The sequence below is a fragment of the Chelon labrosus genome, assembly GCF_963514085.1.
Source record: "Chelon labrosus genome assembly, chromosome: 2".
NCBI classification, from domain to species: Eukaryota; Metazoa; Chordata; class Actinopteri; order Mugiliformes; family Mugilidae; genus Chelon; species Chelon labrosus.
Window position 1 is genome coordinate 30418020 of NC_140338.1, and position 21697 is coordinate 30439716.

A 21697-nucleotide genomic window follows, 5' to 3' on the forward strand; every position below is an offset into this window, starting at 1 on the left:
AGTAGCTAATTAAACAAATACAACCAAACCAAATTTACTAGCTTAATGGATTTTAAAGGATTGCTATTAACCATCATGTAGAGCTGACATGTCAAGCTATATGAAGTGCCCTGTGAACCTTTTTTTTTTCGTTCAGTCAAACACTGCATGTTGTTTCATTGATTAATATTCCCTCAATGAATCACAAAAAGACCTAAATGTTTGACTCATCATTATTAGATATTGTATTCTAAACTGTATTTCACAGTTGAACAGAAAGGAGACATGATGATTTTGAGAGTGTGGGAAAATAAAAAATCTAAACCTAACCCTAACCCTTTATTCTCTGTCCATTGGTTTACAGCTCAGTCCATTTGTGTACAGTGAGTTTGCACGGGAACGTAACCTGCACGTGTCACTGCTGGATCGACTGTATGAGCACTACCCCCCTGAGTTCCCCTGTCGCATCCTGCTCTGTGAGAACTACCGCTCCCATGAAGCTATCATCAAGTAGGTGTGAGCCCTCGGCACTGCCTTGTGTGGACTCTAGGAGTAGAGGCTGAAAAGGTGGAGGAGGAGGGGGTGATGGTTATAGTCGTTAAAAATGACCACGCTGGAAGGCCAGTATCTCCAGGGAGACATTAGCTGTGTTTGTGCCACAGTAACTTTACCCAGTGTCTGTGCTCATTTGCATCTCAGGCACCAGTGACTACATTAAGTCCTCCCAGAAAGTCCCTGCTTTGGGAAAGTACTTTACAGAAGTAAAGAAACTTGCAGCACATTTCTGATTGATGGGGTACTGGTAGTACTAGCGTTCAGCATTTTGAAAAGTCTTGTCATTTTGAATCCACATGCTACTATACTCATTTGTTTTCCAGTATTGACTCTGTTTGCAAATCAGTAAATCATGTTCAGCAGCAGCACATGCTGCTTAATTTTGTTGCAGTGTTAAAAATGTATACATGTCTGTTGTATAGTCTCCTGCACTACTGCATCTATTACTTTTGGGGTGGAGTATATGAAGCTACTATACAATTCTTCTTCTATATCAGTGGAATACTCTGTGTGTGTCTTTAGTCAGTGGTGTAACCGCAGACAGCTATAGTTTGAAGAAAGGTTTTGGTTGCTTGACAAATGCTATTGGGGAAAATTAAATTTTGAGTACTTTGGGTGGAAATGCTGCTGCTTGATATGGTTGCATTCTTGGACAGAAACTGAGAAGAAACAAGAATGGGGACTACAAGACAGCGGGGTTGGGGAATGTTATAAAGAATGGTCAAAATAGACATCCACTGACACAGTGCTTAAATCCTTCTTAAGTTTCTGTTCATGCTGACAATACTACATTGGAAGTGTAGGTCAGAAGATTATAAGAAAACTCCAGGTTCAAGGGTTATTTGACAGTTTAGTGCAATACTATAAGGTATATGTTTTGTTTTGCCTTATCAGGTAAGTTGAGATGCATGTACAATATATGTATGGTCAGTGTCTTGATGGGTTACACAACATTGAGCTATAGTTAAGGTAGTAATAGTATAGCACCAACAATGAAGAAAGAATTGAAAATGATTATTTTCAAGTTTCATATATTAGAATTAAGACTTATCATGTTTGTGGATGGACTATACATTGTTTTAATTAAAATTCCACTACATGAAACCTGTTTAATGAGCACACATTTACCATGTTTTCCCTTTCTTCTCTTCCTCCTAAAGCTACACATCTGAATTGTTTTATGATGGAAAGCTAATGGCTAGTGGAAAGCAGCCCTCCCATAAGGATTTCTACCCTCTGACCTTCTTCACAGCCAGAGGAGAAGATGTTCAGGAGAAGAATAGCACTGCCTACTACAACAATGCTGAGGTATGGTTTTTGGAAAGTGTTTTTATGTGCAAGTACTGTCCCTGGACACCTCCTTTGTAGTCACAGAACACCAACGTAGTTGCTGCTCCCCCTTGTTAGACAACACTAAATTGCAGATTTAAATTTAGAAATTGTGATGGGATATGAGGGAAATCAGCATTATGAATGAGGGCCACTATGACCCACTTCAGACTTTGCATCAACATTCGTCCTGGAGAATCTGATTACAAGTGACAAGTACAGGTGTGAACACACCAAGGACGCTTTTAAGAGATCCAATCTGACCACATTTGGAGGAGGTCTGGGTCGCATTTGACCTTATTCCTTTAGTAGCATGAACACATAATGTGCCCCGAGTCCCATTCAAGGCCTCTTACTTAACAGTGGTCCTCCTTCGTCAGCGGAGGTTGATTGCTCGAAAAAGGAAAAAAAGAACACGTAAGAGATGTCTGTTTATTAGTAATGAGAGCCTTTTAAGTATTTTGTCTTTGTAGCAGTTAACTAGGAAAACAATAAATACATTTAATTAAGAATTAATAAATGAAAGTATTTAATGTCCAGGTCTACCATAAATGCCTGCTGTAGTTTTTCATTCATTGAGAAGTTGCGGTCAGATTTTACCAGTTTAATCCAGCTGAGAATCAACTCTGGTAGTGCTGGTGTTATATGTAATGTATCAATCTAATTCAATATGATTAATAAATTAGTAGTTGGCTGATATGTTGTCAATGTTTTCAGAGCATGACTAAACACTTGCAAACCATAAAAGTATGGTTTGCAAAAGTAACTACTTTTCAGTTTAGTTTGAATACAGATTTAAACATTTGAACTAAATTTCCCAGTTAAATATTTCAGGAATTTGATCCACTGATATTATTTACTGAGTTTGTGGAAACACTCCAAAGCAGAACCTGATACTGATTGGCTGTATTTATTTTGCCTCATGATCATTAAGACCAGTCAGTGTCTTTTTCTCATAATTGAAAATGAAACCCATAAACTCGGTTACACCAAGCGAGAGCTACATTTGACACCCATGATGCATGATTCACTGACAGTTCTAGCTTTAGATTGGTTCCTCCGTAGGGTCACTTGGTTGTCGTCATTGGCTGTCTGTGGCCGCTGACCCTATGATGACACACTCCAACCAGTTAAAACATGGATGCCTCTTGATTTTGCTCCCAAACTGTCAACAATGCCAAATGAATTAACTCCTGTCTCTTTAGTACAGCAGCCATGTCAAACCGTTATAACATCATCATAAGCTTGGTGAATTAAAATACATTCAGAAATTGTGTTCGCGTGTCAGACGTGTCTTTGATGGGCTTAGCTTCAAATGGAAGACAATATTTTCATGACAGTTCAAAGCCTCCCGGAGTATGCCTAAGCTCTGAACTGAAATTGAAAGACTGCTTATGTGATAAAAGAACAGTGTGGATTCACAGGAAAAACTTTTTTATGTTTTAGTAACTAATATTTAAGCAAATTTGGATACTTTCATGAAACCTGAGAAAAGTATTGCACAGTTTATCATCTCAAAATAAAACTGAGCTGCAGATATGATATTAAGTCTATTAGGTCTAAATTGTCCATATTTTAAACACTACAAATTTATCTGTGTATGAGGATGTAGTGCTGATCGGTCTTTATCACACAAGTTTCATAGTGTTTCCACCTTCATTTATTATTATTTATATCTTTTGTGGCTGTTGCCTTTTAACCCGGGGAAATATATCCCTTAGTCTCTGACTTCCCACAGATCTTTTCAGGTTGGGATATGTTTCAGATTCATAGTGTGAAGAGCGCATGAATTTTTGTCACCTCTTCCTCTGTCACATTGCATAAAACATATGAGTGATTATTATTATTATTATTATTATTATTATTATTATTATTATTATTGAGGTGAAATATTACACACAAGATTTATGATTGTTTTTTTAGGGTATTAAAGTCTTTGAGTAGAATAGCAGGACCATGTGACCTTTAGGGTGGTTACATGGTTACATGGACCTAAACACCTACGCACGTAGCCAACGAGCCATTTATACTTGTGTGCTCGTCAATGTGGCCCGCTCCATAACAATGCCACCCAAACGCTAGTCGCCGCTGTGTCTTTTTTTGCCAATCGGGTCAATTTTTGTTTCTACTCCCTGCTTCTCTTTCAACAATGAGTCGTACAAATGTCTGTATCTGTATCTATATCTCCAAACTTCAGTTAACCTTACTGATTCTTTATTGATCCAAAACGATCAATTCGAAAATTGCAGAGACGGAGAAGCAGCCGGAAATACTAAAGCGGAAACATGCTAATTCCAATCACAGCTCTTGCCCTATGCGTCACCGCGGCGTGTAGTTACATTTCTGGGGAGGTGCACGTCCGCTACGGCGCTAGGGTCTGCGTAGGTGTCTACGTTATTGCCGTAGTCCGTGCGTCAACTTAACGCAGAAGTCTAAACAACCGCCTGTTACTGTGAATGATGTTCTTTTTCATGGTTTGACACAATTTAGTTAATGCAACCATAGGTTAGTTGATGCCAAGCAGGTAGAGTGCGATATTCTAAGCATTGTTGGTTAAAATTGGGGGGGGGGGGGGGGAATAATTATTTATTAGTTTAATCCTTTGGATAAAACTTTTTGGGAGAACTTAGCTCAGTGTAATGATGTAACAGATCATTTTCATCATCTTGTATGTAAATAAATACTGTCTTAAATTACTTAAATATACGTGTTCATCATGAACGTTTTATGTTAACATTTGATTTGCTGTTTTGTAAATGTTATGTGTTAGAGTTAACATCTCTAAACTTCTGCACTCGCTGTCCATTTTCTCAGGTATTTGAGATTGTAGAGCGGGTGGAAGAGTTGCGCAAGAAGTGGCCAGTGGCCTGGGGTAAGCTGGACGATGGCAGCATCGGGGTGGTGTCACCGTATGCTGACCAGGTGTTCCGTATCCGTGCGGAGCTCAGAAAGAAGAGAATGCATGAGGTCAGCGTGGAAAGAGTGCTCAATGTCCAAGGTGAGAAAACCACTAGAGATGGCCTCAGTAGCCTCTTTAGTGTGCAATTAACAAGGCACATAGTATTTACTGTAAGTTCTTCATCTCATTTTATCTGTTAAATCTTATGGTTAATATAATAATTATATCACAGCAATGGGAAATTTTATATTTTCAATAAATTTCAAACACTTGAATCCCCTGGTGCTTCATTAATATTTCCCTATCAAGTTTGTCTCCCACATTTCAATGTGTCAAATGACAGTGTTCATATGCAATTAAAATGATGCTTAATATCAGAGATATATTACCCTAAATCTCTATTCTCCTCAGCTTTCTCTTGTATTGCATCAAGCTTTTCCTCTTAAAACACACATGAAACAGGTAGACACATTCACAAACAGATGAAAAACTGTACTCAAGTTTTGTGAACCACTTCTGGAGTTATAAGATCATTTACTATTAGAAATGTTTTCTCTTGGTTACTTCTAGTGACTTTTGTGTTTTCAGTTATCACTGAGTTATCACTATCCCCTTATAAGGAGGTGTGTGGGGCTTAGCAGTTTTCAGACTGCTTAGATACTAAGCAGTGTGTGTTTGCAGGTAAACAGTTCCGGGTGCTGTTTCTCAGCACTGTGCGGACACGGCACACCTGCAAGCACAAGCAGACAGCTATCAAGCGTAAAGAGCAGCTAGTTGAGGACTCAACAGAGGACCTCGACTATGGATTCCTGTCCAACTACAAGCTACTCAACACAGCCATCACCAGAGCTCAGTCCCTGGTTGCAGTCGTGGGGGACCCCATAGCACTGTGCTCTGTTGGGCGCTGCAGGTAAGAAAAAATACAGGCCGTAAATACGGGCAGTTTTAATCTTAGCCTTCAATACTGTGACATAGCAAAAGTTTGTGGCCTTTATGGTATAGTCTTATTTGCAGTGGTCATATGATAGATACATATGTACACCCTCATAGAGCCTCATATATTAGAGGAATCACAGTTATTAAGAGAAGCTTCAGTTTTAAAAAAAAAAAAAAAATAATAATAATAAAAGTTAATTATGGACCACTGTATTGTTCCCCCTGCTTTTATAGCGCTATCACATCATTTCTCCATTGCAGCTGTGTTTTGTCTATGAAAGTTGACACAGCATGTCAAGGATTTTACTGTTGTTTGCAAATGTCAGCCCGCCGACACAGACCAGCTAAATTGATGGGTTTGAAGTGGATGCATTGTTTACCTAACACTGAATCTCCAGTAATTGAAGGTCTAGGTCAGTGAAGTAGCTGAAGGAGTTGTAAGATGCATTCATCTGAGAGGAGCCTAGGTGTGTTAGAGTGAAACTAAAGGTTGCTGGCAAAATCATTTTTTTGGTTCTGTGTTGTGGGTCAATTTTGATGATCTAGTTATGTAACAAACTGCAGTTACCAGTGATGGTTTGAAAGACAAAACGGCTCACAACTCCATAGTTATTCTGTGTTTCTGAATCAGGTCACTAAAGGCAAAGATTGATTTTTTTAAACAATAGGTATTGCTCTTGCACCCCTTTTTTTGCTTCTTTCCATTAGTCAGGCAGTGTCCCTGATCAACTGGTTTGGTTTGGTTGAAAGGCAAAAGTTTTGTACTGCACATTTTAGAGAACCTGCATGTTGTTGTTTACCATTAACTCATAAAACTCGGCTCGGCTGCCAGTTATTTATTACACTGCCAACAAGAATCTGATAAGAAAAGCTATGAAGCTCCTTAAACAAGGACAGAAACAAGGAAAACCTCTCTACATCTGTTGTCTCTTTTTTGGCCATTTCCAGAAAATTCTGGGAGCATTTTATTTCCATCTGCCACGAAAACTCCAGCCTGCACGGCATCACCTTTGAGCAGATCAAGGCTCAGCTGGAGGCCTTGGAGCTCAAGAAGACCTATGTCCTCAACCCACTGGCCCCAGAGTTCATCCCCCGTGCCCTGAGGCCACTGCAAGGACACCACTCCTCTTCGCAGGCCCTCCACCCCCACCATCATCCGCATGCTCAGCATGCACAGCCCCCCTCCAATAAGCAGGGCCCACAGCAGCAGCAGTCCCCCCCCAAGGTAAGGTGTTTCTCAAGAGGACCCAGAGGAAGGAATTACTGCATTTCCATCTACCACTGGCAATTTTTAGGTTGTTGTTTAAATCAAGACACTAAATAGTAGAACTGTGGGGGAAAAAACTAAATGAAAATGAACGTCAACTAAGTGGCAGAAAGAAAGAAAAGCAGGTAGGTGAAGTAGTACTTTCTAAAGCAGACTGTCTTGATGACAGGCCAAATGTGCTGCAAGATTTATCACTTTTTGTTCAATTAGTTTACATTTTACCACATCAAAGAACTTGTCGGCATTTACAAGAACTAAATCACTTAATTAAAAGCAGTTAAATATGCAGTAAAGCCACTGCTAATGACAACATATGGTTTCTTTCTGGTTGTCATAGCAACACACCATGCTTCCCAACTCAGACATATGATACAATAAACATAGCACAATATGAGAGCACTGACTCTTAACCAACTAAGAAAACTGCTTTGTGGAGAAGTTTGGCCTGCTTGTGGAAAACTGATATACAGTACATCTTTGCTTTCTTTATGTTACCAGAGGATGTCACCCCTGATAAACATGTTTGTTTTACATTCACATGCTGAATATGAGAAAGAAATTTGTAAATCTACATCTGTGTTAATGTTATGTGTTAGGTGGCCACTTACTGTTTTAGAGAAGTAGCAGACAGTTAATCAAAGATAAATTGAGCACTTCTTGTTTTTTAGAGAATAATAATGATAAAAGCTTTTCATATTCTAGCACAAACCTTATCTTTATTAAAATGATGAATTTTCGCCACAGGACACAATTTTGTGATCAGTCACCTTAGCCGCCACAAAAAACGCACAGAAATAAGCATTGCAGGTTTGGCAGAAGGATCTGTTGTTTGATTGTTTAGCTCAGGTTGAAATGTCTTTCCGTGTCTGTCTGCCCTCCCTGCCCTCCCTGCCTACCCTGAGGTAAAGGTTAACGAAATCACCACAGCTGCCAACCTGCTGCCATCACCCACTGGGCCTAATGAGCTGAAGCTCCGCAGTATCAGTCAGCTTTGGAGACACGAATGCTCCTCTTGTATCTGCACAATCATACTACATAGCTCACAATTATACAGCATACACAGACATAGTGTTACTACCATGCACAATGTGCAATTTATTGTTTCCTTCAGCCTATAATCAGCTGATATTTCAAAGCACAGAGAAAACCTTTGAAAACTTGTTGCTGCAATTACTTCTAAAAATACTAATTTAAACTAAAAGCATGCAGTGCTGTTATTGTTGGACATCCATTTTACCAGACTTATTGGCTTCAGTTGACTTGTATTGCTTTTTTCTGACACGTGGTGTTATGGTGCAAGACTATGAGACTGTGACACTTTTGTTAAAATATGTCTCGTATTAAAACGCTTGTAGTAGTTCTAGTGTTAAGTCAAACTGTCTTAACATATAGTATATTCATTTTAGTTTTTTCTTTCTAATTTTTCTTTGCATTTTAGTATAGCTTAAAAATGACAGCCAATATGCAGTTATTTAGTATTTGTAAAAATCCAGTCAGCACTGCTTTTCCTTCTCAGCACACCTCTGCTTTTTTGAGAAAACTGATCATGAGACAAAGATTCAGCAACATCCTTTGGGTATTTAACTCCTACTCTTCAGAGGATATTTTGTAGCACTGCATCTACAATTGGATCAAATATCCACAGTGCTAGACTATAGGCACCAGTTAAAGTCCAATGTGTCTGGCATTGCTCAGTTAATGTTACGCCCTAGAATAGCAGCACGTCTAAGTTTTATATTGAGCTGCCATAAAAGTATTTGATATCTCTCCTGACAGTGTAGTTTGGCTGCTCCTTAGCGGGCGTGGTTGCCACCTCACAAGTAGAACCATGTTATCAAGAGCCATAAACACTGGCTTTGCTGTCTGTAACAGCATAAGACTGAAAAGAAAAAGGCCTTGGCACATTGTTTGCACGCTGAGCTCATATTGTGGTTGGTACCTCTACTGTCTCAGAAAGTGGTTTCAGCATAGCTAAGCTGTCTTACAGAATAACATGTCATTTCATGGATTCCTGCATTTCAGCCTTCTAACTGAAAGTATTTTGCAGTAAAGTGCATTAGTGTTTACCAAATGGCCTTTGCCTTGAATTTCAAAGATTATTTGTTTGTACACACAGGAGAAAAGTCTCAAAATGACTGCCTGGCTGACCTAAAATAATTAGTGGCTGCTTCGCATTGAACATTTGCCTCCCTAACATTAACGGTGAAATACTAAAAAAAAACATAAGTGCTACATGTTGGGAAACGTTTTGTAATTATTATTTATTTAAATCTGATGTAGACTGATCAGATGATAAGTACGTCACATATTAGCTATGTAATGTGGATTAATTTAGTTGTCGTATCGTAAAGCCCGTACTAGACAGCTGCATTCCCAGTTCCTCTTTTTCTTAACAGATTCCAGATGCATTGGTCATTGACATAATGTGCCCCACTAATCCACACTCCACCCCTGCTGATGTTTTCTGTGTTTCCTGTAAACTCTTTGTCTTGCTCAACTAATAATTATTTTCTCTTCCAGGGAAAACATGCAAACCACACCGACCAGCTTCCACCTGAAGGATATGGTGAGTGTGCAGTTAACAGCTGTTGACTCTAGGTATACCACATTATGGAAAAATGCCTTTCTTTTAATACCCAAATTCCACACTTGTATAAAGTCAGTGATCCTGCACTCAGGGGTATAGGCAGCCATAAAAAAGAAGACGTTTTTAGGTTCATGTGTTGGGGCAGATGAAATTGAAAACGTATAGCAAAATGTCTAAACACAAAACTACGGTTTTTATTATTTTTTTTAAAAATATAAAGTTCCTCTAATACTTACCAAGAATTGATACTATCATAGAAAGGTACAAATTCCAAAACTATATCCCACTGTTGATAAGCTTTACATCTGTTGCATCAACACCATTTATGGCAATTTTTTAGCTCCTAATTACACTGTAGGAAGCTGTTAAAAAAACGTTATTAATTTGAAAAGCCCCACTCCTCCACAACACTTCAAAGGTCTGCTGCATAAATGTTAACTGTCTCTTTTCCAGTTTTATTAATTTTAACAAACAATGAGAGAAAGTACACACTCAGTAATACGTAGCAGTGACGACTTTGACAAAACCATGTGAAAATCATTCTATCCTTATCACATTTCTGTCCATGTCATAATGTTTCTTTGCATTATGGTCGGGCTTTTCAACAAAGGAACAGTAAAAGACTTACCATTGTTACATTTTGCTGTGTCTCCCTACAAACATACAAACCCACGTCTTGACAGCTTGATATGAGAGAGTTTAATGCAGTGGGCCAGATGGCAGCACGAAGGCCTGAGGCTAGTGAAGCCATGACAGCGATGCAGCCTTGAACAAAAGATTATTGACTGGGGGAAGACAATCAGTTTGTTTCAGCCCCACACAACTGCAAATTGTCAGTCAGCTAGGCTAGCTTTAAACTTGTTAAAATATCTTAAAATGTAAAGTCTGCCTCCTTTCTGCCGTCCATCTCAAGATAAACAGGTCGGCTTTCATTCATCTATCCCTTGCCTTTCTCTCTTTCATAATATAAGGTTCCAGTAGTGCCTCTACAAGGAGTATGTCACAGTAAGAACTTTGCATTTACTTGTGTTTCACTGTATTTTCACTGTTTTTCACTGCAGTCCAACCCAACCCAGCGGTGTTGATGGGAAACCCTATAAGGGCATTTACACCACCTTTGGGAAGCACACCAGCTGGTATGGGCAAGTCACCCAGTCCTGTGCAGAGGATCGATCCTCATACAGGTGCCAGTATCCTCTACGTTCCAGCTGTATATGGTGGAAACATGGTCATGTCCATGCCCCTGCCGGTAAGTTTTCTTCTTCTGCTTTGAGAGATACAAGTGATATATTTTTATTCTTAGATTAGATTAAGATTCTTTTACTGCTAATTACAGCTGATACAATTCCGTATTTCAGTTTTTCTTGTTCAGTGTTGTGTTATTGATTGAAAGTGCAAAAATAATTATAGCCCTTCAGGAAAAATGTTACTGATCTGTCATTTTTGTTTTCATTTTCCTAAGTTGCCCTGGCCAGGTTACCAGAATCGCTTTGCAGTGGACCCTCGCATCATGAGCCACCCAGCAGCCATGGCCTACAACTTTAATCTGCTGCAGGCACAGAATCGAGGCTCCCCCATTCCTTACAGTGGGGTGGCACACCCCTCTCCTCTAGGAATGGGCCAGCCGAGCCCTGACAAGGAGCTCCAGACTGACCTCATCAGAAATGGTGTGCTTTGATCACAATCTCCACATTAAGCAACCAGCTGAAAACTGAAATTGCTGTGATTTTATTTTTTCAGAGAGAAGCAGTTTAAGTGTATTTTTGTCTAAACGTTTTTTTAGGTAAACTAGAAGGATGTCCTAAGTCAGAGCAGAACCGTCTTCAGACTCCTGAGAGGAAATCAACAGACATGAAGGAAAAACAGGTAAGTTGTTGGCATTTACAGGCTTTGTATTTTACATATACCTACTTAATAAAAGATGAATCACATTGTGGTTGGATAGTGATAATTAAATTGAACAATTGCATTGCTTTGCTTATGGTGTTTAACTTGTTTGGTCCAGGGTGATGTTGAAACAGGCCAAAGTCGAAGTCTAGATTCACAGACAGACGGGCTAGTCGGATATCCCAATGCATTGCTCCATCGAAAAGACCCTTCAGCTGCCCAAAGACCCCTCAACTATCACCTGGCACCCCCAAGCCCAGGTTTTCCACATCCTACCAGTGGAAGAACCTTCCCCCAACAGTATCCGGTCTCTAGGCTCCCTTACCGGGTCAACCAGCCACAACACCCAGGGATGGCCCAACAAAGTCAGCAGCAGCAGCAGCAGCAGCAGCAGCAACAGCAACAACAACAGCTCAGTCCTGCCTACACAGGTGGAAGCCACAATGCTTCCTTCTTCACTGGTCCCATACCGACTCATAGATCTGTCCAGTCACCCACTTTGGATGGGCCAGAGTCTGGAGGGGTGGAGGAGATGAGTAGCTCCATTAGGACTTCAATTGCCCACCCAGGGGTCCACCACCCAGGCCTTTCACAGCATAACAGGGTCAGCAGCTTTGGGGAGGACGGACAGGATGGAAGCCTAGGAGATGGTTTGGGTGAGTGGAACAGCGCTATTTTTATCCTTATCCATTGCTGAGCTAAAGGAAGTTTCCCAAATTTTCTTTCTGACGGAATCTCCAATGTAGTTGTTCTGAGATTCAAAATTTGTTTATTGTCAATTTCTCAATACGTTCACGACATACAGAAAAATCGAAAAAACGTTTCTCTCTCACACACATAAGAATAAAAAACCTAAGGGAGGTTAAAAAATAAATCTCATGCAGGGTTCCCACGCGTCCTGGAAAACCTGGAAAACCTGGAAAATGATTGACCAATTTTCCAGTCATGGAAAATGAAAAAAAAAGGTCAAATGTCCTAGAAATGATTAAGTTATCCTGGAAAATTATTTATCTTCCCCCTGCCTTCTGAGCGAATGTAAACGGGTTAAAAGTTATGCGCATGCATGTCTTCTGGGCAACATACGGCACAGAGCTTCTCTGCTTCTAGCCAGCGCACCGCCCCACGTGACACTACCAGCAAATCAAATTTGATTTTGTCGCTAGCTTTAGCAGAGAATTTCTGGCTTTAGCGACTTTTCAGACCCCGCGCCTAGAGACAAAACTCGGGACTACAGTAAGTTGAAAAGAGCCAGTGTCGCTAGTATCATTCCAAAGAATGAGCGGGACAGGGGAATGTATTAGTGTATGACATGATAACTTGTCTCTGTAGCAGCTGAAAATGTCCTGGAAAAGTCCTGGAAAATAATTTCAGGTTAGGAGTGGGAACCCTGTCATGTTGATTGCAATACTACTTTATTTATCTCTGTTTAGAAGTTTCATTTAACTTTTCCACTGAGTGATATATTAGATATTTCACATACATATATTTTCTAAAGAAGCATTTCAAATCTGATCTGTTAAAGTGCTTCAGATGCACTTAGATGCACTTTCATTTTTGGCCATATTGTCACTTGGTATTTAATCAAGGGGAATAAAGCATGTGCCATTTATTACAATGCCCCAGCAATGATTTCTTTCCCAGTAACATAATTCATTTCCCATGTTAAGGATAGGAGTTTCAATTATAGTTTGATTACTTAGGACGTCACATTAGCTTGAAATACAGTAATGAGAGTCAAGGCAATGCTCCTCAATTAAAGTTTTTTTTCTTTTTTCTTTTTTTTTAGTTATCTCAGAATAGTAGGACTGGGGCTCTTTGTAATAATACAAATGTGCAAATAAATGCTGGTTAACTAAGACCTTGAGGAATTGACTTGGAGATGAGATGAGTTTTCTCTGAAGACCTTTCGTGTAGGCTTGCAGAGGGATTACCTGGAACACATTTTATTTGTAAAAGCACAAAAATGTGACACAATACTCTTGAAGAGTCTTTTGTCCATTTATTCAGCGATGGCCTCCTCGCCATATTGAGGCTTAGCAAGCTTTTGTTCTCTATCCAGCTCACCACTGCAACTGCCACAAGTTGCTTACAATTTAGGCGAGACACTGTTCACTGTCCTTTGCATGCTGTTTTCTCATTGTGATTGTAGGTCTGAAAAGCACACAGTAGTTCCTCAGTGCGAGAGAAACTAGTCTCTGCATTATTATACTTAAATGGGATTTCCATCGCATATAAAAGCAAGTGCAGTTATGTTTAATTATCTGGTGCATCTCATTTATTGAATGATTTATTTGATATATATGCATTGCAAATCTGTTTAAAGAGTTCCCACTGAATCATACATACCACACCAGTGACCAGGAACTTAAAAACTGATCACATTGTTGCCCTTTCAGACCTCCAGGGTCCCTTGGCTTTAGAGGCCCTGAGCCAGCAGCAGCAGCAGCAGCAGCAGCAGCAGCAGCAGGCAGCCAGGCTAGGCCAGTGGGGGGAAGCAGCAGGCCCTTTCCTCCAGAGCAGCGTTGCTTTTCCTCTTCCCCAACAACTTGCCCACCTTGCTCAGCCCGGCATGGCTCGCTTCCCCCATCAACTGCTCCGGGCGGCTGGTTGGGGCCTTGGTGCCAATATGGATGATGAGGCTGTACCTTCTGCCTCCGCTGGGCCTACTTTCACAAGGTTTGACTTGTCACTTTAATTTTTTGCAGATCAGTTTAAAACAAGATAACTGCTTAAAAACATATTTGACCTTTTGCTTTCTGTTTTCTTTTGTTGCTTCTCCCTTAATTAACCTGTAGTTGTCTTTACCAGAAGGTTTATTTTCTTTGATGTTGCTATAAAAACTTTACATGTCCAATCCCTAGGTACCCAGGCCTTTTGAGAGAGATGACCCCACAAGATCAGCCTGAAGCAAGGGAAGCAACTGAGATGCAACCTCCACCTCAGTCCCGACTTCTCCAGTACCGCCAGTCCCAGTCCCGTGCCTCAGGAGACCCCTCGTCCTCTTTAGCCGCCATCTCCAATCATGCTGGGCCTTTTCCATCAGGACTTTACCCCCATGACACAGCTCGTGATCTCCTTAATGAAAACCTTCTCAACAACCAAGCTCTGCAGCAGCATCCGGGCAACCCCCTCTACAACCCTGGTAGCTACCCACATCAGCCACCAGCTCACTCTGGCAGCCCTCCTCCCTCACAGGTCAAATACCTTTTGCAAGATGCCCAGTGGTCCCACGGTGGAGCTGCATCAGTGAGCCCACCACAGCAGAACCACCTGTTAGGGAACCAGGGTCATGGCCTTCCTTATGGACTGCCAATCATGACTCACCCCAGCAGACAGGAGCAAGTCCACCTGATGCAACTTCACCATCAGCACCAGCAGCAGCAGCAGCAACATCATCAGCAGCAACAACAACAACAACAACAACAACAACAACAGCAGCAGCAGCAGCAGCAGCAGCAGCAGCAGCAACAACAGCAGCAGCAGCAGCAGCAACAGCAGCAACACCAACAAAATCAAGGTCCAGACCAGGAGTCCTACCACCCACTGTCCCCCAGAACATCAGCAGCCACAGCCCTTCACAATGTAGATGAGGTGAGGGTTATTCCTATATTTATTTAGCTCTGTCAACTAGTTAGGTGCACTAAAAGTACAAAAAGTTGATGCTGTAGTAACGGTTTTTATTAATGAAAGCTTCTTGTACCCTGCCTGTTTTTCCTTTATTCACATATATTTTAACATCTACAATATTTTGTGAGTAATGCTGGTGTGCAAACACGCTAAGAAAAGAGTATGAGAAACACAGTAAACAAGCTGGCAATATTAATAAATTAGAGATTTGCTAAAAGGCATATGTGGATAATGAGCAGCTTCAGATTTGACAGAGATGCAGAATAACTGTTAGGATGATGACCGTGTCTGATGAAGCTAAGGTTGAGACTTTTCATCTCAATATTTTATTATTTACACATCTTAGTGTTCCTATTTGTAAAACTGAATGCTACTTAACCCAATGATATCTGTTGCACCAACCTAAGTATTTATATTGCGGCTCTGAGCATTATTTTTTAAATATGAATAGATAAATACGCTACTTCCTACACTAGAACGACGGTCTATACTTTGGTAATTGCTCCAAAACAATAAGCAAAGACAGCGGCCTGCACAAAACCAGGCATGAAGTCAGATTGGTTTTAAATGCATATAAGTGTTTTCCCCTCTCTTTCTTGTCTATAACTGAATCAGTAAATTCTGTGAAAAGGAGATGCTGCTGGTTCATTTTTATGCCCAACACAGTCTTGAAAGCTGAAACTTCCTGCTATATTTAAGGACTTACCTCTGAAGTGACCTAATGCCTCACTCTCACCTTCTTTGTGCCTCATCCATCTGTATCTGTCTGCACAGTATGAACCCAGAGGTCCGGGTCGGCCTCTTTATCAGCGGCGCATCTCCTCCAGCTACCCAGATGAATCATCTCCAGCCAACACCCACAGTGCTCTCTCCCAACAGCCCCAGCCCTGTACGTCAGACCCCCAGGACCACCCTCATCCGCACATACAGCATCATCAGCACCCACATGCCCCCTACAGTTATCCCCCACATGACAACCTCTGGCCCAGTAACGGAGGGGGTCCTGCTCCATTTAAGAAGATACCATGTAATGGAGCTGGCACACTCGCTCAGCATCGGGACCTAATGGGTGGGTGTTTTATTCTTTTTCCTTGATTTGTCTGAAGCTGTTTATTCTAGAGGCTAAAAATCCCATTTACCCCTTTTTTGTTATGACAGCTTCCAAGGCTCTTCATCAGACAGAGGAGCAGGTAAAGGCCGAGGCCACAGCAGCACAGCCGACACATCCACACTCTCTCAACTCTCTACAGCACCAGTTTCCCCCACTCATGCCCAATAACAAGAAGCAGCAGCAGCAGCAGCAGCAGCAGCAGCAGCAGCAACCACAGCCGCCGCAGCAACAGCCGCCGCCTCCACCTCCGCCGCAGCCTCCCACAGAGCCCAGCCAGGGGGCTCCAAATTTAAGCAAACCACCCACCATGTCCTACGCAAGCGCCCTCCGCGCTCCACCCAAGCCCCGAGCTGTTCGGCCTGAACAGGCCAAAAAGAACAGCGACCCTCTCTCCCTCCTACAAGAGCTGAGTATAGGAAGTTCAAATGGTAGCAATGGGTACTATTCCTACTTTAAATGAGCATCACTTCTCCCGCATAATTTGTAAGTGATGACATTTTTAACAAAAAGAAAAAAAAAACAGCAAAATTGTTTCTGAAAAAATACAAAAAAATTGTGCAAAGTGCATTTATAAATTGTTTCTATCAGTAGGTTTGTTTTCTGCATTTTGTTTCATTTTAACTTTTTATTTGTAACAGTTGTTCTTTTTCCTCCTGTTTCACATATCTGTGAAGAAAGTAAGTATATATAATGAATGCATTACTGGTATATATACATACTCATTATGTATATATGAATATATACTTATATTATCTACCCTTGTATATGTACGTAATGCTAAAAAAAATGAGAAAAAAAAAAAAACAAGAAAAAATAACTAAAAAAGGCAAGGCTCGGTTGACCACTTAGCTACCTGCTTATTTTTCCTCACTGTTGGTTTCTGAAGTTGCTTTTGTTGCTTACTAAATAAGTATGTTTTTATTCTTTTTTTTTTTTCTACTCCTCAGTTTTGAGTGGACATTACGTCTTGATTTTCATACTACTGTAGTCGTGTTAACAGACAAAGCTAAGTGGTCAGCTGACAGAGAAACTACATGGAACAGTGTATAGAAGTAGATAAAAAATTTTCCTCTAATCTGTACATATAAAGAAAATAAAAGACTGAATTGTATGCCACAGACATGTCCTTAAATTCCTGTATCATTCTAGCATTTGCATCATGAGTTCTTTTCTGTTTTTGGCTCCTCATCTTTAATTCTTAGACATCCTTGCTTGGGAATAGTCACCAATTTAGTAGTAAATGTGATCATTTATGGAGAAAAAAACAGATATTTAATTCACTTCAGTTTTATTTATGCAGCATCGATAACAATACACATTATCTCAAGACACTTTACACAACCCGCCCTGAATATTCATTTTCTCCAAGGTCTCGTCAGCAAACATACAGTGTGAACGCATATTTGCTTTAAACATCCGAGAGCATCAGAACTCGCTTTATTTGATAAGGTGTCCAAAACTGCGTTGCTTGTAGCTGTCATGATTTATTTTATTTCACTCATCACATGTTGGAGTTGCTTCTCAACTCACATCAGATGGGATGTCAGCAAGTCTTTACCAGGGTCTTGTTTCAGAAACTTCTGGGGGATGTGAAATGTGTGTTTGTTTGTTTTTTTGTTTTTTTTGTTTTCTAATGGACGGTTTTTAATTTCCTTGACAAAGGTTGCGGTATTCTGAAGGTTTGTGTAAGTGAAGAAAGTTGTGTATCATGACGGGTGAACTGAAACTGAGGGATGTGATGAACTTCCAGTCAGATGGTTTTGAACACACTAATTAAACACTTTTGCTTTTAAGTGTTATAATTGGAGAGCCCTGGAATGTAACAAATCTGCCAGGAATATTGGAAGTGAGAAACCTTTTTTTTTCTTTTACGTTACTGGAAAACATCAAGCTCTCAGTCACTCTGTAGCAAACGGCACACAGTGGATTAGACAGTTGATCTGTTTCAGTACTTCTGTGTTTTGCAGTGTAAGCCAGAATGGCTGAGGCTCATTGGCCATCTTCACTGTATTGTTTTTAAATCAAATGAAATTCTACTAAACGCATCTCCACCACAAACACGCGGTTGTTTCACCGCCTTCAAGGTCAGATGTTACAGTCGCTCATTTCAGGACAAGGTTTTCCTTTCCTATAAGTAGGCTGTTCAAAAACCTCTGACTCTTAGCATGTTTTGTTTTTAGGCAGCGCACATTGAGAATGAGTTTGTAATGTTGAAGTTATTCATCCACAAAATTAAGTTCTCCACATCGTTCTCTCTGATCCGATATATATATATATATATATATATATATATATATATATATATTGATGTCGACAGCAGATGATAAATTTAAAATATCTACGATCATGCGTTACGTTTGCTGCTGCCTCAACTTTGCTTTTGTTTTCTACACATTATCGTCCCAATGCAACATAACACAGCAGCAGTCTATCAGTGAGCTGCTCTTTATTGGCTGGTACACAGATACATGAATTACTCTTGTGACGCACTGAGGCTCTGATGATCAAGTCCCACGCAGGTTAAATATAAAAACACGCTGATATTTAAAAAAAAATTTTATGGCAAAAGCAATACTGGAAACAGTCATCCAGTGTTTGGCCCGGTTTTATTTAATTCATTAACTGCCCCATCTGGAAACTGGTGAAATGCTAATAAACTCATCCTGCTGTTTCATGGCTGCCACACGGCAATTAGCCACTGATGAATCTCTTTAAATGTCACTCCCCGAGAAGCCCCCGACTAATAACCTAGATGTGTTCTGAACTGTGAGCGGAGAGCTTGATGCGAGGCATGGTTTTATTTTAAAGTTTTCACATTACAACTCAAAGGTCCAGATTTTTTGACTTGGCGGAGAACACGTACTTGTAAATATGCATTTTCTAGGTATTTACAAACAAGAACTTTGGGAGCGCCTCGATTTTGTAGAAGCTGTTCAAAGAAGAGGTGAAGCCCTTTTTAATTATGCAAATTCACAGAAAAAAAAAACAAAAAAAGATCATTCTAGAAATGGACAACGGCCCGGTCGTAAGTTGCAGCATCTCGTTGTGACTTTTTAGATTTTATTTTATTTTGTTTTTTTTCTTTAAAGATGGTGTCTGGCTGATTTAGCAGAGGAGAATTTATGTTGCAGCTGTTATAAGACGACTTATTTCACTGTACAATACATACTTTCAAGTACACGTTGCTGGATTTGTCCTGTTTTCTCACGGCTGTGCAACAATCAACTTGGATTTTTATTTTTAAATGTGAAGTCTTGTTTTCTTTTCATGCATGTTCAGATGACCTGGCTAGTTTTTATCCCTGTTTTTATCAGTTTGTATTGATTTATGGATTTAAAAAAACAAAAAAAAAACAAAAAAAAAATACAAAAACGAAACAAAAAAAATAAGAAAATATGTTTTTCTTCAACTTACAGAGTCAAATTTTGGTATATGATTTGATGTGTACAATAACTTGTGACATTATCTGCAAAACTATTATACTATTTTACTAATGTGTCAATCAAATATGTAATGGTCATGTAAGTTCTTTTTTTTTTTCTGCAGTTACTTAGCGGGCCTAAAGCTGAGGTTGCTCCCTGCTGTCTGTTAAATGTCGTTGGAGGGGATCACTTTTCCATAAAGCAGTCGTTGGCTAATCTCTGAAGTTGTGCAATACTAATATTTCACCGCTTCTACCGTTTTATTTATTTTTTTATTTTTGAAGCAGAAGAGATTGAGCCAAAGACATTTTAAAGGGATTTTCTTTTCTTTATTGCTGATTTGTTTTCAAAGCCTGCCAAGAAACTTTTTCCTTCTTTTTCTTTTTCTAATGATTTAGATAAATTTGTCATCGCCCGAATTGGAAAAACTTCCTTGAAAACTTTCAGTTTTGCCCCTTATAGAAAACAAAATGAAGCCAACTTGTGCGTGGCCGATGGAAAAGGGGAGCAACCTTTTGCCCAGCCAGCAGAGAGCACTGTGTTCAGCCTTTTCTAAATGCCATCTTTTCCTGTTATCTGTTCGCTCTCCTCTGTTCTTCCCTCGCTGCAGTGAATCAATGGCACACCTGTTCTCCCAGCTTCCAATCCCATTGGTTTCTCCCCCGTGGGTACAAAATAATGAATAGGTCTGTTTTGCTCTTCTTCATTTCAGTTGGTGGTGGTTATAATAAAGGATATAGACTGTGTTTTAAAGGTTTATTTTCTTTTTTTTTATTTGTTTCTCTATTAAAGTGTTTTTATTGAAACTGCTGCTATTGAAAGTTCTGTTTCTTTTCATCTTCTGCTTTGCACAGAAGCCTTTACAGAATGAATGAATGAATGAATATCATCCATTGAATAAATCATCCATACATAACTAGTAACTAAAGCTGTAAAATAAGTGTAGTGTAGTAGAAAGTACAAGGTTTCCCTCGGAAATGTAGTGGCGTGCCAAGTAGAAAGTAGCGTAAAGCACGCAAGTGCCTCCAACTGTGCTTAAGTAAATGTACTTCACTTTGACAGGAATTTTTTTCTTTGCTACATAAAAACAAAATAATCCCAGACACAAGTTTTCCAAAGCTTACCCAGATTTAATTTTACAAAGTTAAAGCATGAAACACACACACAGTCTACTGCATTCCTAAACGTTTGTAACCATATGCCATATTCACTGAAAAAGACAAACACATGAAAACGTGGGAGATTCATGACTGTTGCCACTACTTTATCTTTTTTATTATTAATAAAAGCTTTTCTCTGAAGCCCTGAAAGCGAAAAGGTCAGAAATATTCACAGTGCTCACCTCCACACGGACAGGATGGCAGCCGTTCTATGTACGATGTTAAGCAGAGTAAAAGCATGGGTAGGCTTTCTGTACGATGCAGGCAGCTGGAAGTAGCAGCTTATTTAGGAATTTAAAAAAAATAAATAAATCATCACAAATAATTAGCCTCTTGTTCCTATGTTTAGGCTGCTCTATTGTACCTGTTGTATACATGTTCATACCTCAGAAACACAGCTGGACCAACAGAAATCTGTCTTTCCGTCCATCAATCCACATTATCTTTACTGGTTTTTGTCAAAATTGACACCCTAACGTGTCCCTGGCTAACCAGCTTTGTTTTTCATGTAGAGACAGTTGCATGTAAAATGCACTCTGATATTCTTCTAGCTTTGATTTCATTCATAGCATTGTTCCTTGCAGCTAGATAATAGAAGCATCTCAGACTTACTAATGACAGTTCATTCGAAAACCAGACAGGTTGAGAGTTAATGAAAGCTCAGCTGCTACTTTCTCCTCTTTTTTTTTTTGGAGGTCTGTGTTTTCATGCTGTTTGCATGTAGCATTAGAGTTCAGCAACAGATCATGAATCTCTGTGGGTCTTTCAATGCTGTCACACGCAGGGACGGAAATCCAAGTTTCAAACGGACCGTGATTTGATGACACGTGAACATGAACAGAGATTTTTTTGTATCAGTTTGGTTTGGACGCTGTCAACAACAAAAAGAAAGAAAAGGGAAAAAAAAAAATAGTAAAAGGCCTTGCATGTGCACCTGC

At 39.9% G+C, this 21697-nt stretch overlaps 1 protein-coding gene across 2 annotated transcripts in view; it reads left to right on the forward strand.

Annotated features, from left to right (window-relative positions):
- helz (helicase with zinc finger) overlaps nucleotides 1-20410 on the forward strand; it is a 48618-nt gene extending 28208 nt beyond the window's left edge. For both annotated transcript variants that reach the window (XM_084560932.1, XM_084560933.1), the window contains exons 20-33: nucleotides 344-489; nucleotides 1695-1842; nucleotides 4678-4861; nucleotides 5444-5672; nucleotides 6647-6923; nucleotides 9486-9531; nucleotides 10614-10801; nucleotides 11015-11219; nucleotides 11336-11418; nucleotides 11558-12095; nucleotides 13836-14115; nucleotides 14301-15030; nucleotides 15841-16135; nucleotides 16225-20410. In XM_084560932.1, coding sequence (XP_084417058.1) covers nucleotides 344-489; nucleotides 1695-1842; nucleotides 4678-4861; nucleotides 5444-5672; nucleotides 6647-6923; nucleotides 9486-9531; nucleotides 10614-10801; nucleotides 11015-11219; nucleotides 11336-11418; nucleotides 11558-12095; nucleotides 13836-14115; nucleotides 14301-15030; nucleotides 15841-16135; nucleotides 16225-16637 — 3762 coding nt within the window. In that variant the 3' untranslated portion in view covers nucleotides 16638-20410. The remainder of the gene's footprint in view (nucleotides 1-343; nucleotides 490-1694; nucleotides 1843-4677; nucleotides 4862-5443; nucleotides 5673-6646; nucleotides 6924-9485; nucleotides 9532-10613; nucleotides 10802-11014; nucleotides 11220-11335; nucleotides 11419-11557; nucleotides 12096-13835; nucleotides 14116-14300; nucleotides 15031-15840; nucleotides 16136-16224) is intronic.
- Nucleotides 20411-21697: the final 1287 nt, after the last annotated feature.